The 25,433-nt window shown below is 43.7% G+C and overlaps 1 protein-coding gene across 1 annotated transcript; it reads right to left on the bottom strand.

The window, feature by feature from the left end:
* Window positions 1-1,949: 1,949 nt before the first annotated feature.
* On the bottom strand, window positions 1,950-24,411 carry LOC139235023 (hematopoietic prostaglandin D synthase-like). Its single transcript, XM_070866111.1, has 6 exons — window positions 24,257-24,411; window positions 13,708-13,848; window positions 10,125-10,217; window positions 9,872-9,981; window positions 6,981-7,079; window positions 1,950-4,370 (listed from the first exon to the last, which is right to left on the bottom strand). The coding sequence occupies exons 2-6, from the start codon at window positions 13,838-13,840 to the stop codon at window positions 4,206-4,208; spliced, it is 600 nt and encodes a 199-aa protein (XP_070722212.1). The 5' UTR covers window positions 13,841-13,848; window positions 24,257-24,411; the 3' UTR covers window positions 1,950-4,205.
* Between the last annotated feature and the right edge of the window lie 1,022 nt (window positions 24,412-25,433).

The raw sequence follows: 25,433 nt of genomic DNA on the forward strand, positions 1-25,433 counted from the left end.
ACTTCTCGAGGGCAATTAGGGATGGGCACTAAATGTTGGCCTTGCCAGCGATGCCCACATCCCATGAATTATTTTTTTAAAAGCCCCTCAGCCTCTGCCCCACTCCGTCTTCTTCCCAAAATGTAGTATCTCACAGTTGACAGATGTGGGATGTCAAATGCTGTGATGCAGAATCCAGTTTTAGAAATAATTGGTAAAGTTGGCAGATAAATGCAGTAGTGTTATCCTCAGTAATCATAAAAACACGTTCATAACTGAAGAAAAATTGACATAAAGCTGTCCACAGTCTTTGTTCTATAAGGATAGCAAACTATTTTTAGTTAGACATTAGCCTGGATTTTGCGGTGGTAATGATGGCGAAACTGTCTGCATTTGCCGTCATTACCCCTCTGAAATTGACAGCAACTTCAGGATTTAGTGCATGCGCAGATAAACGCAGAAATCCTGAAGTTGCTGTCAGTCACCCCCTGCTCTGCCACAGGTTGCACTGTGGATCTCCCCGGATCCGGCAATCAAGCGAAATCACTGAAGGACAGAAACTTCCTCTATTATGCTGGAATATTGTTGTTAACACCACCCCCTCACCCCTGAAAAGGTTTAAGCCTTGTTGAAAGAGGTACAACTGGGTTTTTAACAGCGTATTGACTGCTGAACAATCATTCAGGCCCTGAAAAACTAATTTTATATTTCTGGCATGCCAAATTTTTCCATTAATATGATTAAGAATTACATGTTTTTATTTTTTAAATTGTTTGTTTATGATATTTCAGTTTCTGCCTTAATCCTATGTGAATGTCCCAATCTTTATTTTGCTCTGTGTCAACTTTACAAAAAGTAAAATTAGAATCTGTGCATTTTATTTCCTGGTTTGCTGTGTGTGAGAAGTCTTCAGTGTGATTGGCTGCTTATGGACGCAGGCGATTGGATGGATTTGGCACCAGATTCAAACAAAGGATAGGGGAGCTGAAAGTCACGCCACAGAGATCACTTTCTTCGAAGTCAGAGGTGAGCACTGTCCACCAATTTAGCGCCATTAAATTGCTTGGATGAATAAACATATAATTCAGCAGTATCCATTAGAAATTGCTGGCTAGTCACAGATGAGGTGCCAGTGACATTGTTTTTGTGGAAAACCCCTTAATATGCTCACATAATACAGGTAAATGTACTTCACGAATACATTTACTTAAATATCCAGACATCATAGGCAGTCCTTCGGAATCGAGGAAGATTTGCTTCCACTCCTAAAGTGAGTTCTTTGGTGGCTGAACAGACCAATACGGGAGCCACAGACCCTGTCACAGGGGGGGACAGACATTTATCGGGGGAAGGGGGTGGGTGGGACTGATTTATCATACGTTCCTTCCGCTACCTGCGCCTGACCTTCACGCTCACGGCGTTGAGATTCGAAGAGCTCAACGCCCTCCTGGATGCACTTTCTCCACCTAGGACGGTGGTGATGTCGCACTTCACCAGGGAGGCTTTGAGGGTGACCTTGTAACGTTTACGCTGCCCACCTTTGGCTCATTTGCCATGAAGGAGCTCCTCATAGAGCAATTGCTTAGGGAGTCTTGTCTGGCATGCAAACTAAGTGGTCTGCCCAGCGAAGCTGATCGAGTGTGGTTAGTGCTTCAATACTAGGGATGTTAGCCTGGGCGAGGACACTGATGTTGATGCACCTGTCCTCCCAGGGGATTTGCAGGATCTTGCGGAGACATCATTGATGATATATCTCCAGCGACTTGGTGTCTTTTGTACATCGTCCATGCCTCTGATCCATACAGGAGGGTGGGTATTACTACAGCCCTGCCGACCATGAGCTTGGTGGTAGATTTGAGGGCCTGGTCTTCGAACACTCTTTTCCTCAGGCAGTAAAGCACTCACAAGGATCAAAAAACACTTGCACACTGCTTTTTGTCTTCCTATTTTATTAACAAATACACAAAAAAGTTAAAATACGCATGCAAATATTTTTTATTTACTAATTAGAAATGCAGTTAGCCACATCTGGATTCCCAATTAGCCACTTGTGGCTAATGTTTTGGACAGCACTGATCTAATCTATGCTGGAATAAAGGGCATGAGGTGTGAAGAAAGAGTAGAGTAGCTTAAATCTCTGCAGTCTAGATCGAAGGTGGTGAAGCATTGAGCTCACTGAAGTGTGTAACAGTGAATTTACCAATCCAGCTTTCTCACAAGGAGCAGTTGATGCAGAGACCATTGCATCTTTAAAGGAATACACATTTAAAGAAGAGGTGGGCTGAGGGGTAAGCAGGGAAGTGGGATTTGTTTTGGATTGCTGTCACTCTACCAATATTAATTCTTCCAACACTCAATTTGGTTTGAATGCTTGTACATTCCCATATGTAGCATTCAATTTTTTGGGACATTGAGCCTTATTCTCTTCCTGATTTAATGTTTTTGATATCCCTTGCTGCTTTTACAACAGTGTATTTAACTCTCATTCCCTCGTGGCCTTTTGTTTTCTCTTCTGTGAAAATATTTTATCCCAATTTATTTCAGCTTCTGCTTCCACTCCCTACAGCTCCTCTTTAATCTCAAAGATAGACCTTCACCACTTCAATCCCGCCATATTCGTTTAAATCCTCCCCACACTGCTCCATTTACCTGCCCTGCAAGGGCATTGGTGTCATTCAGTTCAGATAAAGGCTGTTCCTTCATTACAGCCTTCCCATTATTCCAGAGCTCACTCCAATGCCGAAGAATTAAGTGTTAACCAGTGGCACCGCGGATAGCACCCTTGCCTCTTGAGTCAGCAGGATTGTGGGTTCAAGTCCCACTCCAGAGACTTGAACACGAAAATCTAGGCTGACGCTTCAGTGCAGTACTGTGCAAGAGCTGCACTGTTGGAGGTGCTGTCTTTCAGATGAGATGTTAAACTGAGGCTCTGTGTGCTGCCTTTGGTGGATATAAAAGATTCCATGGCACTATTTTGAAGAAGAGCAAGGGAGCTATCACCAGTCTCCTGGCCAATATTTATCCCTCAACCAACATCAAATTATCTAGTCATTATCACATCGCTGTGTGTGGGAGCTTGCAAATTGTCTGCCGTGTTTCCTGCATCACAACAGTGACTACACTTCAAAAGTACTTCAGTGGCTGCACAGCACTTTGAGACGTCCAGTGGTTATGAAAGGCACTATATAAATGCAAGACTTTCTTTTTAAGAATGTGAGCCCTTTCTGCACCAACCCCGTAGCCACACATTGACCTTTCTAATCTTTCGAACATATCCAACACGGGAACCATCCAGAGAGATTATCGCCCTCCGAGCTCTTTTGTCTATCAATCTCATGCCAAACTCCTGAAACTCCCTCTGTAAGATCTCAAACTTAACTTCTATCCACGTTATTAGTTTCAACCTGGACTACAACCTTTGGTTGCTCTCCCTCCTTTCCCATATGTTTTTGCAATCTGTTTTGTGATGTCCTTCACTCTGACACAGGAAGGCAACGTACTATTCACAACTCCCGGTCACGACTGCAAAATAGGCCAACCTGACAACATCTGTCCTATTTCACCCAAAACATTAGAAAAAAATATTGAAGTCAGGTGTATATAGGAACATGTGGACAGGAGTAGACCATTTAGCCCCTCGAGCCTGTCCTGCCATTCAATGAGATCATGGCTGATCTGTATCTTAACTTCATTTGCCTACCTTGGTTCCATATCTTATAAATACCCGAACCTAACAAAATTCTATCAATCTCAGTTTTGATATTTTTAATTGGTTCCCCAGCATCAAAAGCTTTTTGGGGGAGAGAATTCCAGATTTCCATTACTCTTTATGTGAAGAAGTTCTTCCTGACATCATCCTTGCTCGGCCTGGCTCTAATTTTAAGTTTATATCCCTTGTTCTGGACTCCCCCACCAGAGGGAATAGTTTCTCTACCCTATCAAATCCTTTAATCATCTCCAATAGATCACCCCTTAATCTTTGATACTCAAAGGAATACAAGCCTAGACTATGCAACCTGTCCTCATAATTTAATATATTTGGATGAAAGGCTAACAAATGAGAAACTTAAAGCTCATATCTGTGAAATCCGCAGCAATTATTAGAGAACCAAGACTGACTCATGTTATTTGAAAATACAGGTTAAAGGATTAAACTCTGGTCTGGAAACTAAAAATCCATTTTAAGTATTGTAATAAAAGTGTGGGCGAAGATCAATGCCATAACGTTACAATGGAGTTTTTGGTCTTTGTTCTATCCAGGCCGCTATTTTGGGGAGAGCTTCCACTCGTTCCTTCAAAGCTAATAGCTTGGGATGGTTGTGCAAGATGTCAACATTTAGATTGGTGAGGGTGATAGAACAGACAGCCCAGTGAAAATCAGCCCAGGTAACCTAGAAACAAAAATAGATATTTTTAAAATTGGTCACTTTGCAGAATTACAAAGTTGAATGTTAACAATCATTAAAATAAAGACTTGGATTTATATAGCGCCTATCACGACCACTGGATGTCTCAAAGTGCTTTACAGCCAATGAAGTACTGTTGTAATGTGGGAAACGCAACTGCCAACTTGCGCCCACCAAGGTCCCACAAACAGATCATCTGTTTTTATTGTTATGTTGATTGAGGGATAAATATTGGCTCGGACACCAGAAATATTCCCCTGTTCCTCTTTGAAATCATGCCATGGGATCTTTTACATCCACCTGAGGGGGCAGACAGGGCCTCGGTTTAGCGTCTCATCCGAAAGACGTCACCTCCGACAGTGCAGCACTCCACAGGGAGTGTGAGCCTAGATTTATGTGCTCAAGTCCCTGGAGTAGGACTTGAACCAAAAACCTTCTGACTCAGAGGCGAGGGTGCTACTCACTGAGCCACAGCTGACACTAATTAAATCATAATGGCCAAGATGTTGCTGTGTGTAGCCAGTTTAACAGACAATTGTTATCACCCCCCACTGCACATAGTTTATCCTTTAAGCTCATTATTTTAATATTTAACTGATTTCTCCCCCCCCCCCCCACTCCCTCTTTTATCTACTAATTCTTCCCCTCCCGACTTCCGAAGGAATTGACTCCTTGCTGGGGTAGGGTATCTCAAGCACCAATCGCCGATGTGATCATTCATAGGAACACAGGAATTCCTGGATGAAAGAAGAGCAAGGTCCATCTAGTTCACCTCCTATCACCCTGGTAGTCGCATGATACCATGAAGTTGCTGACTAATCATAAGCAATCGATCTCTATCAATATGTCTACAACAGAACCACAGATGACATGAGGAGAACCCCAGTGGTGGAGATCTTTGGGAACCATCGGCCCAAAGTCATCTGTTCCTCCCAAGCAATGCTACATTCACCACATAAGCACATAAGAAATAGGAGTAAGAGTAGGCCATTTGACTCTTCGAGCCTGCTCCACCATTCTATAAGATCATGGCTGATTTGATCTTGGCCTCAATTCCACTTCCCTGCCCGCTCCCCAGAACCCTTGACTCCCTTATCGTTCAAAAATCTGTCTGTCTCCACCTTAAATATATTTAATGACCCAGCCTCCACAGCTCTCTGGGGTAGAGAATTCCAAAGATTCACAACCCTCTGAGAGAAGAAATCCCTCCTCATCTACATTTTAAATGTGCAACCCCTTCTTCTGAAACTATGCCCCTAGTTATAGATTCCCCCACAAGGGGAAACATCCTCTCAAGCCTCCTCATAATCTTATATGTTTCAATAAGCTCACCTCTCATTCTTCTAAACTCCAGTGAGGATAGGCTCAACCTACTCAACCTTTCTTCATAAGACAACCCCTTCATCTCAGGAATCAACCTAGTGAACCTTCCCTGAACTGCCTCTAAAGCAAGTATATCCCTCCTTAAATAAGGAGACCAAAACTGTACGCAGTACTCCAGATGTGGTCTCACCAACGCCCTGTACCTACTTTTATACTCCAACCCCTTGCAATAAAAGCCAACATTCCATTTGCCTTCCTAATTACTTGCTGTACCTGTATGCTAACTTTGTGTTTCATGCACAAGGATCTCCAGATCCCTCTGTACCTCAACATTTTGTAAGCTCTCCCCATTTAAATAATAATTTGCTTATTTTTTAGTCATGTCTCAAATTCATCATCATCATAGGCAGTCCCTCGGAATCTAGGAAGACTTGCTTCCACTCTTAAAGTGAGTCCTTAGGTGGCTGAACAATCCAATATGAGAGCCACAGTCCCTGTCACAGATAGTCGTTGAGGGCAAGGAAGGGTGGGACTGGTTTGCCGCACGCTCCTTCCGCTGTCTGCTTGATTTCTGCATGCTCTCGGCGATGAGACTCATAGGTGCTCAGCGCCCTCCCGGATGCACTTCCTCCACTTAGGGCGGTCTTTGGCCAGGGACTCCCAGGTGTCAGTGGGGATTACTGAGATACTGGATCCCAAAAGAGATGTGTGAGTCTAGGCATTTGAATATTAGTAGATGCTTAAGTGGCAGTGGGGCATCACAGGTGAGCCAGCTCCTATCCCTGTCCTCCTGGTTTTCACACACTCGCAATGCCGGCAATGATAATTCGATAACAATATGGAGCAGGGACTTAGCCCTTACTGCCCCAGGGCATCTGAGGCCAGTTGTCGTGCTCCTTCTACCTCCCACAGTACTTTCAGCACAGACTGACTGGAATCTGGACCCTCCCCTGGTCCATGTGGCTAATTGAGTAAACTAAATGAGACATTAAAGGGGGTGGAGGGGGTTGGAGCAACTGTAAAGGTTTTGCTTGCTGAATTTTCCCTTGTTCTCCATGGAGTGACACCCAAGTATAGACTCTTCCACTCTATAAATAAGAAATCATCGGAAGGTGGCCATGAAATCCTGATACGCACTCGCGGTGGGCGAGGCTCCCAGCCAGGAGTGGACATTCGGTGAATTGTCCCTCTGATCCTTACTGTGAATCTCCTGCAGGTGAAATTTATGCACGTTATTAGAAGTCATGATGAACCTCAATAAGTTATACTCACTGAATCACCAATGAACCAAGTGCGGTCTGACAGAAGCTTGCATAAACCATCCAGAAGTACAGGGAAATTGTTGGCGAGAATATCCGCTGTCACCTTTTGCTGTAAAGGAGAAAGTCATTATCTTTTCAGATAGACCATCTTGCTGAGACTGTAAATATTATATGGTAGAAACTTTTTAATACGGGCACTTTCCCTGCTACAAATGGATTACATTACGTACGATATACGGCACAGAAACAGGCCATTCGGCCCAACCAGTCCGTGCCAGCATTTATGCTCCACTCCAGCCTCCTCCCATCTTTCCTCTTCTAAATCTATAAGAAATAGGAGCAGGAGTGGGCCATTTGGCACCTCGAGCCTGCTCCACCATTCAATAAGATCATGGCTAATCTAATCTTGGCCTCAACTCCACTTTCCCACGCATTCCCCAAAATCCTTGACTCCCCTGTAGTTCAAAAATCTGTCTATCTCCGCCTTGAATATATTCAATGACTCAGTTTCCTCAGCTCTCTGGGATAGATAATGCCAAAGATTCATGACCCATGAGAGAAGAAATTCCTCCTCGTCATCTATCAGCATAACCCTCTATTCCCCTCTCCCTCATATGCTTGTCTAGCCTCCCCTTAAATGCTTCTATAATATTTGCTTCAACCCCTCCCTGTGGTAGTGAGTTCCACATTCTCACCACTCTCTGGGTAAAGAATTTTCTTCTGAATTCCTTTTTGAATTTCCTGCTGACTATCTTATATTGATGGTCTCTAGTTACGCTCGTCCCCACAAGTGGAAACATTCTCTCTAACCACTCTATCAAAACCTTCCGTAATTTTAAAGACCTCTATTCGGTCACCCATGAGTCTTTTTTCAAGTGGAAAAAAAAGAGACCCAGCCTGTTCATCCTTTCCCAATATGTATACCTTCGCATTTCTGGTATCAGCCTTATAAATCGTCTCTGCACCCTCTCCAATGCTTCTATATCCTTTTTATAATATGGCGACCAGAACTGTACGCAGTACTCCAAGTGTGGTCTAACCAAGGTTCAATACAGGTTCAGCATAACTCCCCTACTTTTTAATTCTATACGTTTAGAAATAAACCCAAGTGCTTGGTTTGCTTTTTTTTACGGTCTTGCAAACCTGTGTCACAACTTGGGCATTCTTTGGGAGTATATGGGGTCATATGCTTAGCTCGGGGTCAAATAGAACACGGAGGTTAAAAACATAGGCTGCTTTAGCTTGAGACAATGGTCAGGGAAGGGAATGGATTATTAACGGACTTGTGATGGGGAGTCCAAAACTAGAACCCAAAAATATAAGAAAGAAATAAATATTTGGATTTATATAGTGGCTTTCACGACCACCGGACGTCTCAAAGCGCTTTACAGCCAATGAAGTACTTTTGGAATGTAGTCACTGTTGTAATGTAGGAAATGCAGCAGCCAATTCAGGCACAAGCAAGCTCCCACACACAGCAATGTGATAATGACGAGATAATCTGTTTTTGTTATCTTGATTGGGCGATAAATATTGGCCAGGACACCGGGCATAACTCCCCTGCTCTTCTTCCATGGGATCTTTTACGTCCACCTGAGATAGCAGACGGGGCCTCGGTTTAACGTCTCATCCAAAGAATGGCAGCACAAAGACAGAAAGATAGTCATTTATCAATCCAGTAAGGAATTCAGGAGAAACATCTTTATCCAGAGTGTGACGAGAATGTGGAACTCGCTACCACAGGGAATAGTTATGGGGAATAGCATAGATGCATTTAAGGGGAAGCTAGATATGTACAGGAGGGAGATACTTTTGGAATGTAGTCACTGTTGTAATGTAGGAAATGCAGCAGCCAATTCAGGCACAAGCAAGCTCCCACACACAGCAATGTGATAATGACGAGATAATCTGTTTTTGTTATCTTGATTGAGCGATAAATATTGGCCAGGACAATGAAATAGGGTAGGAGGAGGCTTGTGTGGAGCATAAACACCGGCACGGACCAGTTGGGCCGACTGGCTTCTTTCTGTACGGTAAATTCTATGTAATTCTATGTATAGCCGTGCTATTCCATAATTATACCCTTGTCTTTATTTGTAACAGTTACAGCAAGTTGGGGTGGGGAGGTGCCCTGTCTCACTGCAGACGTTAATGACTTTGGTCCTGTCCCTGTTTCAATGTCCCTCGGCAGTGGCGCATACGAGCGTTCTGCAAGATGCTCTCAGCAGCATCACGAGGGACTCTCCCAGTTACAGAAGTGGGAGGCTTGAAAAGCTCGGCATCCAGAAGCTCTGAGCAATCTATGTTGAAATCTATGATCAATAGAAAAATAAAGACTTGCATTTATATAGTGCCTTTCACAACCTCAGAACATCCGAAAGCGCTTTACAGCCAATGAAGTACACCTGTGGAGTGTAGTCACCGTTGCAAAGTAGGAAATGCAGCGCCCAATTTGTGCGCAGCAAGCTCCCACAAACAGTAATGTGATAATTCCCAGATCATTTGTTTTTAGGCGTTGGTTGAGCAATAAAGCAGATTACCTGGTCATTATCATATTGTTGCTTGTGGGAGGAATAAATATCAGCCTGGATCCCAGGGGCAACTTCCCATCTCTTCTTTGAAACAGTGTAGTGGGATCTTTTATGTCCAGAGCAAACGGGGCCTCGGTTTAACATCTCACCCAAATGACGGCACCTCCGACAGTGCTGCAATCCCTCAGTGGGAGTGTCAGCCTGGATTATGTGCTGCAAGTGCCTGGAAGTGGGACTTGGAACCCACATCTTTCAGATTCACACGCAGGAGTGCTACCCACTGAGCCACAGCTGACGACTAAAATGCTAACTTGATTCTCAACATCACTAGCACTGCTCCGTCTTACAAAGTGAAAAACTAATTTCTTACTTTCACAGTTTCGTCCCTCTCAGTCCAGGGGAACAGATTCATGAAATCATTTATTGTGTCCACAATAGCGTCCACTTGAGCTTGCTCAAACTTGTCCTTTCCCGCTAAGCCTAAGAAAGAATCAGCATACAAATGGTAAATATATATTAGTGCCATTGTCGGGGATGGAAAGGAGATCCCACCGAACTCCTGCCGTGACTGCATCAACACGGAAACATTGAAAAATGAGATGAAAAGTTTTGGTTAACTGTACCCGTTTCTCTGGCTAGGTATCTTCCGATCGCCGTGCTCTGGTTGAGTTCCATTTCATCCACCTTCAAGATGGGAAGTTGTTTAAAAGTCAGAGCTGGAACGAGAACCACACAGTGCCCAGGTTAGTGCGACAATTAAATCCAATCCGTCCATGGGCCAACATAGTATTAGACACGGTAGTAGCCATGCATATCTGTCAAGTTGCTATATTAAGTAGGATAAAATAACCTTGGTCAACGTTCCCGCCAATTTTTTTGCTGGGTGCGCTGCCTCTTTAATAATCGCGTATGCGCGGTTTTTATTCCATTATAAAGTCGTTGAACAGCCTGTGCGGGAGCTCCAGATCTCTTTGCAGCCAATGGGAACATTGGACTTGGTACAGGACGATAAACCTCTCCGCACTCTTAACCTTCCTACATTACAACAGTGGCTACACTTCAAAAAGTACTTAATTGACTGTAAAGCGCTTTGAGACGTCGTGAGGTTGTGAAATGCAAGTCTTTCTTTCTTCCATCATTGTTACGCGTAAATGTCCTGCCAGAAGTTGGCATTGACGCTTTAAGTAGAGTTTTTTTCAGGATTTATATTCTCTTCACACTCTGTCTCCATAACACCCTCCTGCCACTGAATGTCTCTTGGTTCAGTAGCTCTTTCCAAAAACCGTCGCGATGTCTTTGTTATTGATAATGTACAATCGTCGCTAGAGGTGATCCAAAACGCGGCTGCCCGTGTCCTAACTTGCACCGAGTCCCGCTCACCCATCGCCCCCTGTGCTCGCTGATCTACATTGGCTCCCGGTTAAGCAACGCCTCGATTTCAAAATTCTCATCCTTCTTTTCAAATCCCTCCATAGTTTCGCCGCTCCCTATCTCTGTAATCTCCAGCCCCACAACGACCCGCGATGTCGGCGCTCCTCTAATTCTGTCCTCTGGAGCATCCTTGATTACAATTGCTCAACCATTGCTGCCTGGGCCCCAAGCTCTGGAACTCCCTCCCTAAACCTCTCCGCCTCTCTACCTCTCTTTCCTCCTTCAAGATGCTCCTTAAAACATATCTCTTTGACCAAGTTTTTGGTCACCGGCGCTAATTTCTCCTTATACGGCTCAGTGTCAAATTTTTTTTGTCATAATACTCCTGTGAAGCACGTTGGGACATTTCACTACGTTAAAGGCACTATATAAATACAAGTTGTTGTTGTTGATCAACAGCTCATACTACAACAGTACAATGTAGCAGTTGTAAGATTTGGCAGGAAACTCCCTCAACCACCAACATCACAGCGCAGCGTGGCAGTGATAGTTTTCAGAGAACTCCTATCTCAAGCTGACCTCAGTTCTAAGGCTGCCAGGAACTCCCCTTTGATTGAATTGAATTCCTCAAAGGCAGGATTGTTCTCCTACAATATACATATGTTCTGCAGTCCCACATATTTGTTTATTATTAGGAGGGACAAATATCCGATTTCAAATGTGTGTGACTAGATAACTGCAGCACATTGCATTCCAGCAAATCTCAATACAGAATAGACAAAAGTCCACAGGTGTACACAACAGAAATAACACACCACTGACCTTACAGTCAGAATGATACTCGGACATCAGGGGTTAAGTTCCAAGGAGAGATGATACAGATTAGGGTTGTATTCCCTGGAATTTAGAAGGTTAAGGGGTGATCTGATCGGTTTTCAAGATATTAAGGGGAACAGATAGGGTAGATAGAGAGAAACTGTTTCCACTGGTTGGGGATTCCAGGACTAGAGGCCAAAATTAGAGCCAGACCTTTCAGGAGTGAAATTAGGAAACACTTCTACCCACAAAGGGTGGTAGAAGTTTGGAACTCTCTTCCGCAAATGCTAGATCCATTGTTAATTTTAAATCGGAGACATAGCTTTCTGTTAACCAAAGGTATAAAGGGATATGGGCCCATCATATATGATGTTAGTTCACAGATCAGCCATGATCTCATTGAATGGCAGAGCAGGCTCGAGCGGCTGAATGGCCGACTCCTGTTCCTATGTAACCGTAAGCAAAAGTAATTCCACTTCATCAATGCTCTTAGTCGGCCGAAGGATCTCGTGCACCATCCAGGACAAAACAGTCCGCTTGATTGGCACCCCATCCACCATCTTAAGCATTCACTCCCTCCACCACCGGCGCACCGTGGCTGCAGTGTGTACCATCTACAAGATGCACTGCAGCAACTCACCAGGACTTCTTCGGCAGCACCTCCCAAACCCACAACCTGTCCAACCCATTCATCAGTTTAAAGACCTCTATCAGGTCTAAGTCGTCTTCTTCTCTAACGTTGAGTGTTCGGAGCAGTCATGCAGTTGAAACCCACGGGCAGCCTGATGACACAGCAGAACTCACACCTTGTGAGGAAAGGTGTTAACATTGGAATGTATATAGGGGTACGGTAACATAGTGGTTATGTTACTGGACTAGTAATCCTGAAACCTGGATTAATAATCCCCAGACGTGAATTCAAATCCCACCACGGAAGCTGGGGAATTTAAATTCGGTTAATTTTTAACAAATCTGGACTAAAAGGGTAGTGTCAGTAATGCTGACCATCAAACTATCAGATTCTTGTCAAAACCCATCTGAAGGAAATCCGCTGTACGAACCTGGTCTCACCTATACGTGACTCCAGACCCACAACAATGTGGTTGACTCTTAAATGGCCACTAACAAGACATGCAGTCGTATCAAAAACACTGCAATGGTTCAAGGCAGCAGCTCCCCATCACCTTCTCAAGGGGCAATTAGAGATGTTGGCCTCGCCGGCGATGCCCACATCCTGTCAATAAATACATTTTTTAAAACTGTCTTGCTGCATTAATCTCCCTTTAATTGTTCAGCTGGCAGAGAGATGAAATGTATATGTTCTTTGGTCCTGTTGAATTATCATTTCAAAAAACACAGTCCTGCCATCAAGCAACTTTTTAAACTTAATTCGTTTGAGGAAAGATTGGATAGGCTGGGGTTGTTTTCTTTGGAACGGAGGAGACTGAAGGGAGACTTGATTGAAGTGTATAAAATTATGAGGGACTGGATAGAGTGGATAGGAAGGACCTATTTCTCTTCGCAGAGAGGTCAATAACCAGGGGGCATAGATTTAAAGTAATTGGTAGAAGGATTAGAGGGGGTGTTGGGGAAACATTTTCCACCCAGAGGCTGGAACTCACTGCCTGAAAGGGTGGTAGAGGCAGAAATCCTCATTGCATTAACAAACGACTTATATATTCGCTTGAAGTGCTGTAACTTTCAAGGCTATGGACCAAGAGCTGGAAAGTGGGATTAGGCTGGATAGCTCTTTTTCGGCTGGTGTGGACACGATGGGCCAAATAGCCTCCTTCCGTGCTGTAAATTTCTATTATTCTACGAACATCGGCTTTGACACAAAGTTCCCCCCGCCCCCCCCCCCCCACCACCATCCAGGGCAGGACAGAATATCACTGTGGAATCAAAATTCTGCTTCCACCGTGCATTGAGACAATGCATTGGGAGAAAGTGGAAAAGTAACCTGAAAACGATGAGTTGTTTCAGAGGTTACACGCGTCATTTGCAGTCTGTGCTACTTACTTGGTTTTAAATGGGCCCAAACCGATCTCTCAATTGTGTTGTCTTCATATTCTATTCCACTGTACGCAAAAATATAACGAGCAGTTTCAGCTCTCCCTCTCAGTTTGAAGTAAGTTAGCTTGTAGTTCGGCATGCTTAAACCTGTCAGGGATCAAACATTGCACAATTTGAACAATCAGGTACAGCTGTTATATCTGTCAATGAGAGTTATTTCTTTGGCATAAACATCAGCTTATATCAAGCCTTGGAGGATCAGACTCAGGCACATTGTCCAAAACTAACAGTTGGCTCAGGGCTATTTTTGTCTAGAGTTTGCTTATACTTTGGAAGCGGTAACAAATGTGAAATATTGCCGGCGGAAAGAATTGCTGGACTTTCATTAAATGTAAACCAAAGATTGAATCTTTATTTTCAAACCCCGTCAAGGCCTCACTCCTCCCTTTCTCTGTAACCTCCTCCAGCCCTACAACCCTCCGAGATCTCTTGCGCTATCCCGATTTTAATCGCTCCACCATTGGCGGCCGTGCCTTCAGCTGCCTCGGTCCTAAGCTCTGGAATTCCCTCCCTAAGCTTCTCCGCCTCATTACTTCTCCATCCTTCTTTAAGAAGGCCCTTATAACCAAGCTTTTGATCACCAGTGTCAGCTGTGGCTCAGTGGGCAGCACACTTGCTTCTGAGTCAGAAGATTGTGGGTTCAAGCCCTCCTCCAGGGACTCGAGCACGTAAAATCTAGGCTGACATCCAGTGCAGTGCTGAGGGAGTGTTGCACAGTCAAAGGCGCTATCTTTCAGATGAGATGTTAAACCAAGGCATCGTCTACTCTCTCAGGTGAATGTAAAAGATCCCATGGCACTATTTCGAAGAAGGGCAGGGGAGTTATCCCTGGTGACCTGGCCACTATTTATCCCTCAATCAAAAAAACATATTATCTGGTCATTATCACATAGCTATTTGTTTGTGCACAAATTGGCTGTTGTGTATCCCACATTACAACAGTGATTACACTCCAAAAAGTACTTCACTGGCTGTAAAGCGCTTTGAGACATCTGGTGGTCATGAAAGGCTCTATATAAATCTGAGTCTTTCTTTTCTTTACCTGTCCTAATATCTCTCTATGTGGCTCGGTGTCAAATTTTTGTCTGATATTCGCTCCTGCGAAGGGCTTGGGATGTTCTTGCTACGTTAAAGGCGCGATATAAATGCAAGTTGTTGCTATTGGTCGATTGTCCTCGGGGAAAGGTCGGTGCGAACAGTAACAGGCAGCTCTCCAGCGAAGCTTCGATGCCAGTCATTGTGCCCCTTGAGCCCAGCAACTGCCAACACTACGGACACACAGGATGTGCAACGCCAGTGCTCCCTCCCAGCCCTGTCTGAGAATTCGCTCCAAAGTGCTTTTAATTTTGGTTGAAATATGTAGTGAAGTTCTATGAGTTTAATTTTGCCCTAATACGTTATTCCTGAAGTTCCAGGACTTATAATACTGCAGGGACTATGGGGACAGGTTGCGTAGGCTTGCATTTGTAGTCTTGTTTTTGTACTAATTGCTATCGATTTCAACTTTAAGTTTCTCATTTGTTAGCCTTTCATCGTAACACGTCAGATTATGAGAACAAATTGCATAGTCTAGACTTATATTCCCTTGCGTATACAATATTAAGGGGTGATTTAATTGAGGTGTTTAAGATGATTAAAGAAGTTGCTAGGTAGATACAGAGGAACTCTTTCCTTTGGTTGTGGAAATGTATTTTTATCTAAGCTGTATCACACTGTATTTTGTACCCTTTTTGATATAAAACAAAATGGAGTCCTGGTCCTGCCAGAAATGTCTGCAACAGACAGTCTGTTTGCATAAACAGCTAAACCTGGCTTGAAACGGCTGATAGCTAAATCAATAGCCACCAGACAGCATGGAGACTGAGATAAGTACCACCCATGGTGCTCTCCTGTATTGTCCATACAGCACCAGTTCCACTCCCCCGCCCCCCCCCCACCCTTTTTGAGATACTCAAGCTACCAGCCATTATCTCTCATACAGAACTCATCCATTTTATGCAAAAAATATAACTGACCAGGAAACTTGACAATCCTGACACAATGCAATAGCACATTATCACACTCTCATCGAGTAATGGCTGACTGGCCAACTAATAACCCTGACAAAAGGAGACATTTGGGAACCATGTCAGGACAAGGATGTGGTAATTAACTCTTTATCTGTATTCACTGACTGCAAGACAGAGCCAATACACAGGAAGAGGCCATAACTTGTGTTTTTACTGTATAAATATCTTGTGAAAACTGTACCATTTTGGAGGTCTTCACGTAGCCGTTGACTGAGTGAGACTTTTCCCTTGCTGCAAGTAAAATTAAAGGAACATCTGCCGGAGCTGAAGGTGTCTGAATCGTATATTGCGACTCGAGATTTCGACAGTTACTTCTTGGAGGTTCCACCGAGATCGCTTACTCTCTATCCTGTGAGTAAACAGATGCTGGCATAATGCCTCTTCAGTGAAGGGCTTCACTGGCCAGAATAAGGTGAGCCTTTTGCTCACAGGAGGTCTCTTCACTGTCGAATCGCATATGTAATCTGTTGTCCACAGGGGAGGTACTGCGATCTACGACACTCGACATTTAAGAACTAAAGTTATTTTTGTAATCATTTCCTTCTCAGCTTGTCGGCAGAAGGAATCTGATCCTGGAAATGTCTTGAAACAGCCCGGGGAGATTTTCATTAAGTAAAGGTAAAAAAAAGCGCTATTCGATCGACGGTTCTTATGTGATAAGATTAGGAAAACGGTTCTTATGTGATAAGAGTTAAGGTGATGGGACCATAACGTTTATAAATTTTATTAGGATAAGTTAAGGACTCGTTCTGTAGTGGCATACAACGCAGACTGAGAATTGATTATTTGTTTAGATAGAGTTTAAGGTTAGGATTTGTATGCTCACGTGAATATTGTTTGTCCTAGTTGTCCTTGTTATACTGTTGTATTCAATACCTTTGTGCGTCATTGCAATTAGAGAAATGGGAAGAGTCACTAGGGAAAATTGTGATTTGGGAAAAAAAGGATTGATTGAGAAAAGAAACAGTAACTGATTGAACAACTACGGTGGGTTCGTGTCAACATCTCACACACCCAGACTGAGCCCGAATTAAGAGCCTTTTCAGGCCACGTGACGGCCAGGAGAAGTGGGCGTAGAGAACTTGGTTGGCCGAAAGGATTGTGAGATTAGAAACTGTGGAAAATCTTAAATCATCCAGAATGGGTGCCGGAGCAAGTAAAACACCACCGAAGGGCACACCAGACGATTTTATGCTCCAGAATTGTGGTCAGTCTTCAATTGACCACCTAAAAAAAAAAATGGGTAGAGTGGACTAAGGCTGAAAACAGGCCATTTCCACCCGATGGTTCATTTAATTTAGAGAGAATAACATGTCTAGAGGAGTGCCTTATAGACAGAGACCCAGGTAGAAGGGGAAAAAAAGAAAGTAATAACAAAAAAGGCCTGGGTTCTGATTCTTCAAGCCCACATAAAATGAACAGAGAAAGTAAATCAATATGTAAGAAAAGGAAAAAACAAGAAAGGCTGATAGTGACGTATGGATCCAAAAATAGAGCTGGCCAAACAATAAACTTTGTTGACTGAAGAGAGACTTTTGTGACTGTCTTTGAATGAAAGTGCTTGTGTGATTTTTTTTTTACTGCGGAATGAATTTTTCATGTGTCTGAAAGCCTGTTTGGAAAGGTGGTGGAGCTGCCTGTTTGTTTTAGCTCCACCCACTTTTTCAAACAGAGTGAAGGTTTTTTTTAACCCTTCGTAGTGTTGTCCTGTATGTGGGAAGTTTTAAGAAAGTGTGAACCTTATTGAATGACATTTTAAGTTAGAAACGGAGGTGTGGATTTATTCAGATGATAAATTACGGAGCTAGGAAATGCACAAAGGATAGGTTTGTTGAGCAAAAGATTAAAAAATGCATGGTCCTGTTGGGTTAAAAAAAAATTTGGGGTTCAAAGACATTAAATTTAGTCTAGGAATGAGATAAAGAAAGGAGAAGGGTAGTTGTAATGTCTTTTAACAAAAAAAACCCATGTGGGTCTCTCGAGGCTGGGGAAGGACAACCCCATTTTCCTTTGTCTAAAACCTTGACACGAAGCTTCCAGTTCAGTAAAAGAGATTTTTAAATAAAAGATTGGCAGTAAAATATTTCAGTTGGAATTTGAGATATTTCAGGTGATTCGCCTTGATAAACATTTTGGGTGTATTGGAAAAATCTTGGGTTTGGAAGCCTTTTAAAAAAATTGCACAACTGCTGAGCCAGAAGCTGAAGCTTAAAAGGTTGTAATTTATGAGACACTATCATAAAATTGAAGTTACAGAGCAAAAGATTGGAGTTTTTGATGTGCAGCTTCTAAAACAGAAGTTGGGCACACAATTATAAAACAAGTACTTTGCATTCTGTGATCTGTGAATCACTATAAGCATAAATGAGAAGTCCGTGTAACACACCGATTTTTCCGGTTCAGAAGCCCAATAGTGACAAATGGAGGTTTGTCCAAGACCTACGAGCTGTGAATGAATCTACTATATTCTCACAATGCTTAAAGAAGGATTTGGAATGAAGTATCCCGGAATGTAGTCCCTTACTTCAGCACCAGCGAACCCCATTTATGTGAAATGGTAACCGAATTAGTGACTAAACCACGTATCAATTGAACAGATGTATCAATATGAAGTTGAACAAATCCGAACCTTATCATTAAAAGATGTTCTTCCTTAAATCCAGCCACTCTACTCCCCACGGAAGAAGACAGCGAACCCCATTTATGTGAAATGGTAACCGAATTAGTGACTAAACTACGTATCAATTGAACAGATGTATCAATGTGTAACCCTGATCTAGTGTACTATGTTGATGGATCAGCCTCACGAAATGATAGGGGCCAACCTAGAGCAGCTTATGCAATTGTAACCCAGCTTAATGTTGTCAAAACAGCCTCTCTTCCAGACTCCTTTTCAGCCCAACAAGCCGAATTGTTTGCATTAACTCGAGCCTGTATTCTGGCTGAAGGACAAATAGTTAATATCTACACCGACTACAGGTATGCTTTTGGGGTATCACATGACTATGGACAAATTTGGAAAATTCGCAGCTACCTGACTTCTTCAGGAACCACTATCAAAAATGCAGAACAAGTAGAAAATCTTCTGCGAGCCATTCAATGCCCCTTGAAACTTGCCATTATCAAATGCCAAGCACATATAGGCCAGTCGAATGAGATGGCACTTGCCAGAGCTGATAATACAGCTAAGTCAGCAGCCCTGTCAAAAGGGGGGATGCAGGTGTCATAGTTTCCACTAAGAAAAAATAATTGCTCAGATCCGCCACCCACTATTAATGATGTGCTGGCCTTTCGGACACAGGATTGAAGCCTTTCCATGTAAAAAGGCCGATGCCATTACTGTTGCTAAATGTTTGTTAAAAGAAATCGTACCGCGCTTCGGAATCTCTGCTAAGCTTTCTAGTGATAACGGGTCACATTTCACGGGAACTGTTATAAGAGAAATGTGTAAAGCTTTACAGATAAACCAACGTTTTCATTGCAGTTATCATCCACAATCAGCTGGACTTGTTGAAAGATATAATGAAATGCTTAAAAATAAGCTGGCAAAATTATGTAATGACACTGAACTGAAATGGATAGAACTGCTGCCCTTAGCCTTGATGATGCAACCAACAGAACAACAGGCCTGTCACCGCATGAGATAGTTATGGGACGTCCCCAACGACTACCTTTTACAGCACCATTTACTGCAAAACAAATGGACATCCACAAAATGGAAGAAATTATGTTGAATTATTGTATTGCACTAACCAAATGTATTTCCAGCTTTCATTCGCAGGTAAAAGAAGCTCAAGTCAAGCCAGCAGAAGGGAAGGGTCATAACCTGGAGCCCGGGGAATTCGTTTACATCAAAATCTTTAAAAGAGAAAGCAGTCTACAACCAAGATTTGAAGGACCATACCAGATCTTGCTGGCGACTAATACTGCAATCAAGGTGAAGGAAAGACCAACATGGATCCATGCGTCCCATTGCAAAAAGGCACCCGACCAGGAGGAAGGGAAGAAGGAACCAGAGGAACAGAAAAAGGAAGACTGAATAAGGAACTGTACGGACTATGGGGACTGATGGTGTTGTGCTTGACAGGGTTTTGCTTTGTGTTATTGGTTATACCAGGGGTACAAACACGCAAACAAAGGGAACTGCAGGTAAACGTATTTATGGCGCTGAGTCATAAGTATGCTCAAGAAAGAAACTTGTCGAGTTGTTGGATATGTCCCCATGTACCTGTCCATTCTGAAGGGGGTATTCCCCTAAGATCCGTCCCCTTTAATGAATCAGAGATGGTAGAATGGTTGATAGTGCAAAATAGGGCAAACCTAACCCAGGTGTCAGAAACGAAGGATCTAACAATATGGAGGTCAGCAGGGTATAAACTTACAGCCTTCCAGGGATGGTACTAGCCAAATTATAATAATAACCGTCAGCCACCCTTCCTAAGTATTACTCCCGGAATAGGAAATCCTGAAGGTATAATATGCCTAGTGAGTGATGAGACTAAAGGACCAGAAATGGGACGCAGCAAGTGTTCCCAAATGACTAAATGGCAAGCCACAACAAATCCCACTGATGGGAGAAAGATAGCAACCGTTAGCTGGATGATGGTCCATAACAAAGCCTCAGGTGAGACCACTCGAGTATGGATGGCATGAAAGGACCAGGAGCTGACGTCCTATAATTGCACCTACTTTATTTGTGGCCATAAAGCCTACCCATGGTTACCAGCCAACTGAACAGGGTCCTGTTACTTAGGATATGTGATACCCTTTATTAGATCAACAAAGACTCTCAGGGATGCCTATGTAAGTCATAGATTTAAACGGGATTTGACATGGCTAAATGGAATATTCAAGGTAATGATACCACCCTATGGAATAGCATCAAACGAATGGCAGTTATGGGAACTGGCTAATTTAGTCGAATCAGTAGCCAACACAACTTCCCAAGCCTTCGAAGGAGTGAATGATGAAATGGTAGCCATTCGAACAGTGGCTCTCCAAAATCGTATGGCCTTAGATTATCTCCTCACCAAAGAAGGAGGGACATGCGCATTAATAGGTGGAGAATACTGTACATATATCCCGTACAAGGTAGAAGAAATTGGCAGTCTAGCTGAATACATTAGGAAAAAGGTAATAGAGTACAAACAGACTGTTGGCCAGGATGGTACCACCTTGTGGGATTGGGCATCGGGATGGTTGGGATCCCTAGGGAGATCTGTAGTACAGGGTTTGATCATATTCCTGCTGATAGTCTTCGCCCTATACCTTTTGTTTGTCTTGGTTAAGTGTTGCTGTGCCAGGTTAGGAAAAACAATGTTACCTACCGAGACCACGGCTAGAGTTATGGTAGCAACAACTACTGAAGGTTCTTGTGTGGAAATGGCAATAGAGCGACTGTGCAAGATCAGAATGGATTAAGTTGTCCTTCTGAAAGACAAAAGGAGGGAATGTGGAAATGTATTTCTATCTAAGCTGTATCACACTGTATTTTGTACCCTTTTTGATATAAAACAAAATGGAGTCCTGGTCCTTCCAGAAATTTCTGCAACAGACAGTCTGTTTGCATAAACAGCTAAACCTGGCTTGAAACGGCTGATAGCTAATCAATAGCCACCAGACAGCATGGAGACTGAGATAAGTACCACCCATGGTGCTCTCCTGTATTGTCCATACAGCACCAGTTCCACTTCCCCCGCCCCCGCCCCCCCCACCCTTTTCAAGATACTCAAACTACCAGCCATTATCTCTCATACAGAACTCATCCATTTTATGCAAAAAGATAACTGACCAGGAAACTGGACAATCCTGACACAATGCAATAGCACATTATCACTCTCTCGTCGAGTAATGGCTGACTGGCCAACTAATAACCCAGACAAAAGGAGACATTTGGAAACCATGCCAGGACAAGGATGTGGTAATTAACTCTTTATCTGTATTCACTGACTGCAAGACAGAGCCAATACACAGGAAGAGCTCATAACTTGTGTTTTTACTGTATAAATATCTTGTGAAAACTGTACCATTTTGGAGGTCTTCACGTAGCCGTTGACTGAGTGAGACTTTTCCCTTGCTGCAAGTAAAATTAAAGGAACATCTGCCGGAGCTGAAGGTGTCTGAATCGTATATTGCGACTCGAGATTTCGACATGGTGGAGGGAGTCCAGAACAAGGGGGTATAACCTTAACATTAAAGCTAGGCCATTCAGGGAATATGTCAGGAAGCACTGCTTCACACAATGGTTGGTGCAAATTAGATTTCTAGAGACAAAGGAAATCAAGGGACATGAGGATAATGGGGGTAGGTGTTGTGGTAGAATATCAGCCATGATCTTATTGAATGGTGGAGCAAGCTCGAGAGGCCATATGGCCTACTCCTGCTCCTATTTCTTCTGTTTTTAAAATCTTGAACTCTCCCCTCCACCCCTGCCCTCCCCCACCCTCCTAAAAAAAGCTGTTGAGTCTGGGGGTCAGTTGAAAATTTCAAAACTGAGATTGTTAGATTTTTGTTAGGCAAGGCTTACGGAACCAAGAAGGAGTTTAGATACAGATCAGCCATGATCTCATTGAATGGCACAACAGGCTCGAGGGGCTGAATGGCTTCCTGCTGTTCCTCTGTCAATCTTTAATTCTGCAAGTTTAACACGACCAGCTCCGTTGGGCGGGCCACATCTTCTGCATGCCGACATGAGACTTCCTCAGCAAGCGCTCTACTCGGAACTCCTACACGGCAAGTGAGCCCCAGGTGAGCAGAGGAAACGTCTCAAGGACACCCTCAAAGCCTCCTTGATAAAGTGCAACATCCCCACCAACACCTGGGAGTCCCTGGCCCAAGACCGCCCTAAGTGGAGGAAGTGCATCCAGGAGGACGCTGAGCACCTCGAGTCTCGTCGCCGAGAGCATGCAGAAAGCAAGCGTAGGCAGCGGAAGGAGCGTGCGGCAAACCAGACTACCCACCCATCCTTTCCTCCAACCACTGTCTGTCCCACCTGTGACAGAGACTGTAATATCCGTATTGGACTGTTCAGCCACCTGAGAACTCATTTTTAGAATGGAAGCAAGTCTTCCTCGATTTCGAGGGACTGCCTATGATGATAATGAAATGAAACAAATAAAAGCAGAAAGCCCTCAGAGGTAGAAGTTTTCCTGAATTTGGCAGTAAAAAGTTAGGAAACTTGGAATTCAGGTCACAGAACAGCGCATGTCATGTATCTCACATTACTGTATATAACTGTATCTTACCATGCTATACATGACTGTAACTGGATATGACCTGTAACAATAAGCATACCTTACCACCAGGGGTGCACTTGCAGGAGACACTCCATACCTGTCCCACTGAGGTATACAAAGGGAGGTCTCAGGCAAGTGCAGCACTGGAGAGCTGGAATTAAAGGTGCAGGTCCTGAGTGACCTTGACTTCAGCATGTGTCTCGTGTAAGTCAGTACATTAGAGTCAGGACTTAACAGTACACAGGTTGATTTATAGCAGACTGCTACCCAGTGATGAGGGGCAGGGCAAACCCAGCTGAATACAGGCACATAGGAACGTTTTAGTGGGGACTTAGCTTCACAGGATTTTGCTTGTCCATTTGTACTGAAAAATTAAAATGTTACAAGTGTTTCTGTCAACTTTCGAACAAGGATCCGAGCTGGTCTGGGATGATATTATTGTCATGCTGGGTCAAAGTCCTGGAACTCCCATCCTAACCGCACTATGGGAGTACGATTATCATTTTCATCATAGGCAGTCCCTCGAATCGAAGGTGGCTTGCTTCCGTGCCAAAAATGGATGGGTTTGATGAGTTCACCGGTGTTCAATGAAGGACCTAATATTCTGGATCCCAAACTACATGTTGAAGGGTGGAAGATGCCTGTGCGTGGATTTTTTTTTAAACTTGTGGTGACTGTTGCACACCAGCCACCACACGGGCTTGACAGAGCCAGGTCTTGGTCCAGTAGCAAGGGTTAACCAGGACGACTGGAGACTAGCTCTACTGCACGGACCTAGTGCGCACACATAACGCAGTGTGGGCTGGCCCGTGCTGCCCCTGGGCCCTCGCCTCTTCTGGGCCCCGAACTCACGCCTCTCCTGGGCCCCGGTCACGTCCCTCTGCAAACTCTTCGCAATGCTTCAAAGGAGCAGCGTGGAGCCCGTCCCAGCATCCGGTGCACTGTCACCACACGGACTGCAGCGGTTCAAGAAGGTGGCTCACCACCACCTTCTCAAGGGCAATCAGGGATAGTAATAAATGCTGGCCTTGCCACATCCCGTGAACAAATTTTTAAAAACTAACTTTTTATTCAATCAGCTCTTGTTGAGAGAACTCAATTCTGCCAAAATTCTCCGCATTTACGTCAACGTGTAGCAATTCTTTTAAATCCCGTCATTGCAATACATACAGGTCTTGTAAATGCACTTACCTGCTCTTCACTTGGACTTCAATGCCACAGTAGACTTTCCTTGTTTTCCTGATGCTGGAATGCTGCTCTGGTAGTGTTTGATCAGGCGAGGTTCTGCACTGTTGATGTACTGGTGCTTCTGGCAGAAATTGGGTCACGACTGAAGTACTCTCACAGTGGCTTTCACAGAGAGTATACAGCACAGGGCGGTCTCCTGTGCTCTTTAAATGCTTTGTGCATGACCCAATCAACGTGTTTATTCCCACTGTGAGGGGGCGGAGTGTAGGAAAAGATTTGCCTCAGCCAAGGCAGATCTTAACTCATGAACAAAAGCAGCTGAGAGACAGTTTCAACAAAGGGGAAGTGTTGTTTCTTTGAACAATCTGAAAGTATTCCAACTTCCTGAATCGTACAGCACAGAAGGAGGCTGTAATGTATTTGTTTTGTGAGTTCTTTGCTTAAGAATTCATGGCAATACTTTGCTATTGAGAACTAGTTGGTTGATTAACAAAAGGTTCAACAATCATACTACACATTAGAAACATAAAAACATAGAAAATAGGTGCAGGAGTAGGCCATTCGGCCCTTCAAGCCTGCACCACCATTCAATAAGATCATGGTTGATCATTCACCTTAGTACCCCTTTCCTGCTTTCTCCCCATACCCCTTGATCCCTTTAGCCATATCTAACTCCATCTTGAATATATCTAACGAACTGGCATCAACAACTCTCTGCGGTAGAGAATTCCACAGATTGACAACTCTGAGTGAAGAAGTTTCTCCTCATCTCGGTCCTAAATTGCTTGCCCCCTATCCTTAGACTGTGACCTCTGGTTCTGGACTTCCCCTACATCGGGAACATACTTCCTGCATCTAACCTAATCTGTCCAGTCCCGTCAGAATTTTATATGTTTCTATGAGATCCCCTCTCATTCTTCTAAACTCCAGTGAATACAGACCCAGTCGATCTAGTCTCTTCTCATATGTCAGTCCTGCCATTCCAGGAATCAGACTGGTGAACCTTCGCTGCACTCAATAGCAAGAACATCCTTCCTCAAAGCTGAACACAATATTCCAGGTGAGGCCTCACCAAGGCTTTGTACAACTGCAGGAAGACCTCCCTGCTCCTATACTCAAATCCCCTAGCTATGAAGGCCAACATGCCATTTGCCGCCTTCACCACCTGTTGCACCTGCAT

Source organism: Pristiophorus japonicus, chromosome 2, assembly GCF_044704955.1.
Source record: "Pristiophorus japonicus isolate sPriJap1 chromosome 2, sPriJap1.hap1, whole genome shotgun sequence".
Classification (NCBI taxonomy): domain Eukaryota; kingdom Metazoa; phylum Chordata; class Chondrichthyes; family Pristiophoridae; genus Pristiophorus; species Pristiophorus japonicus.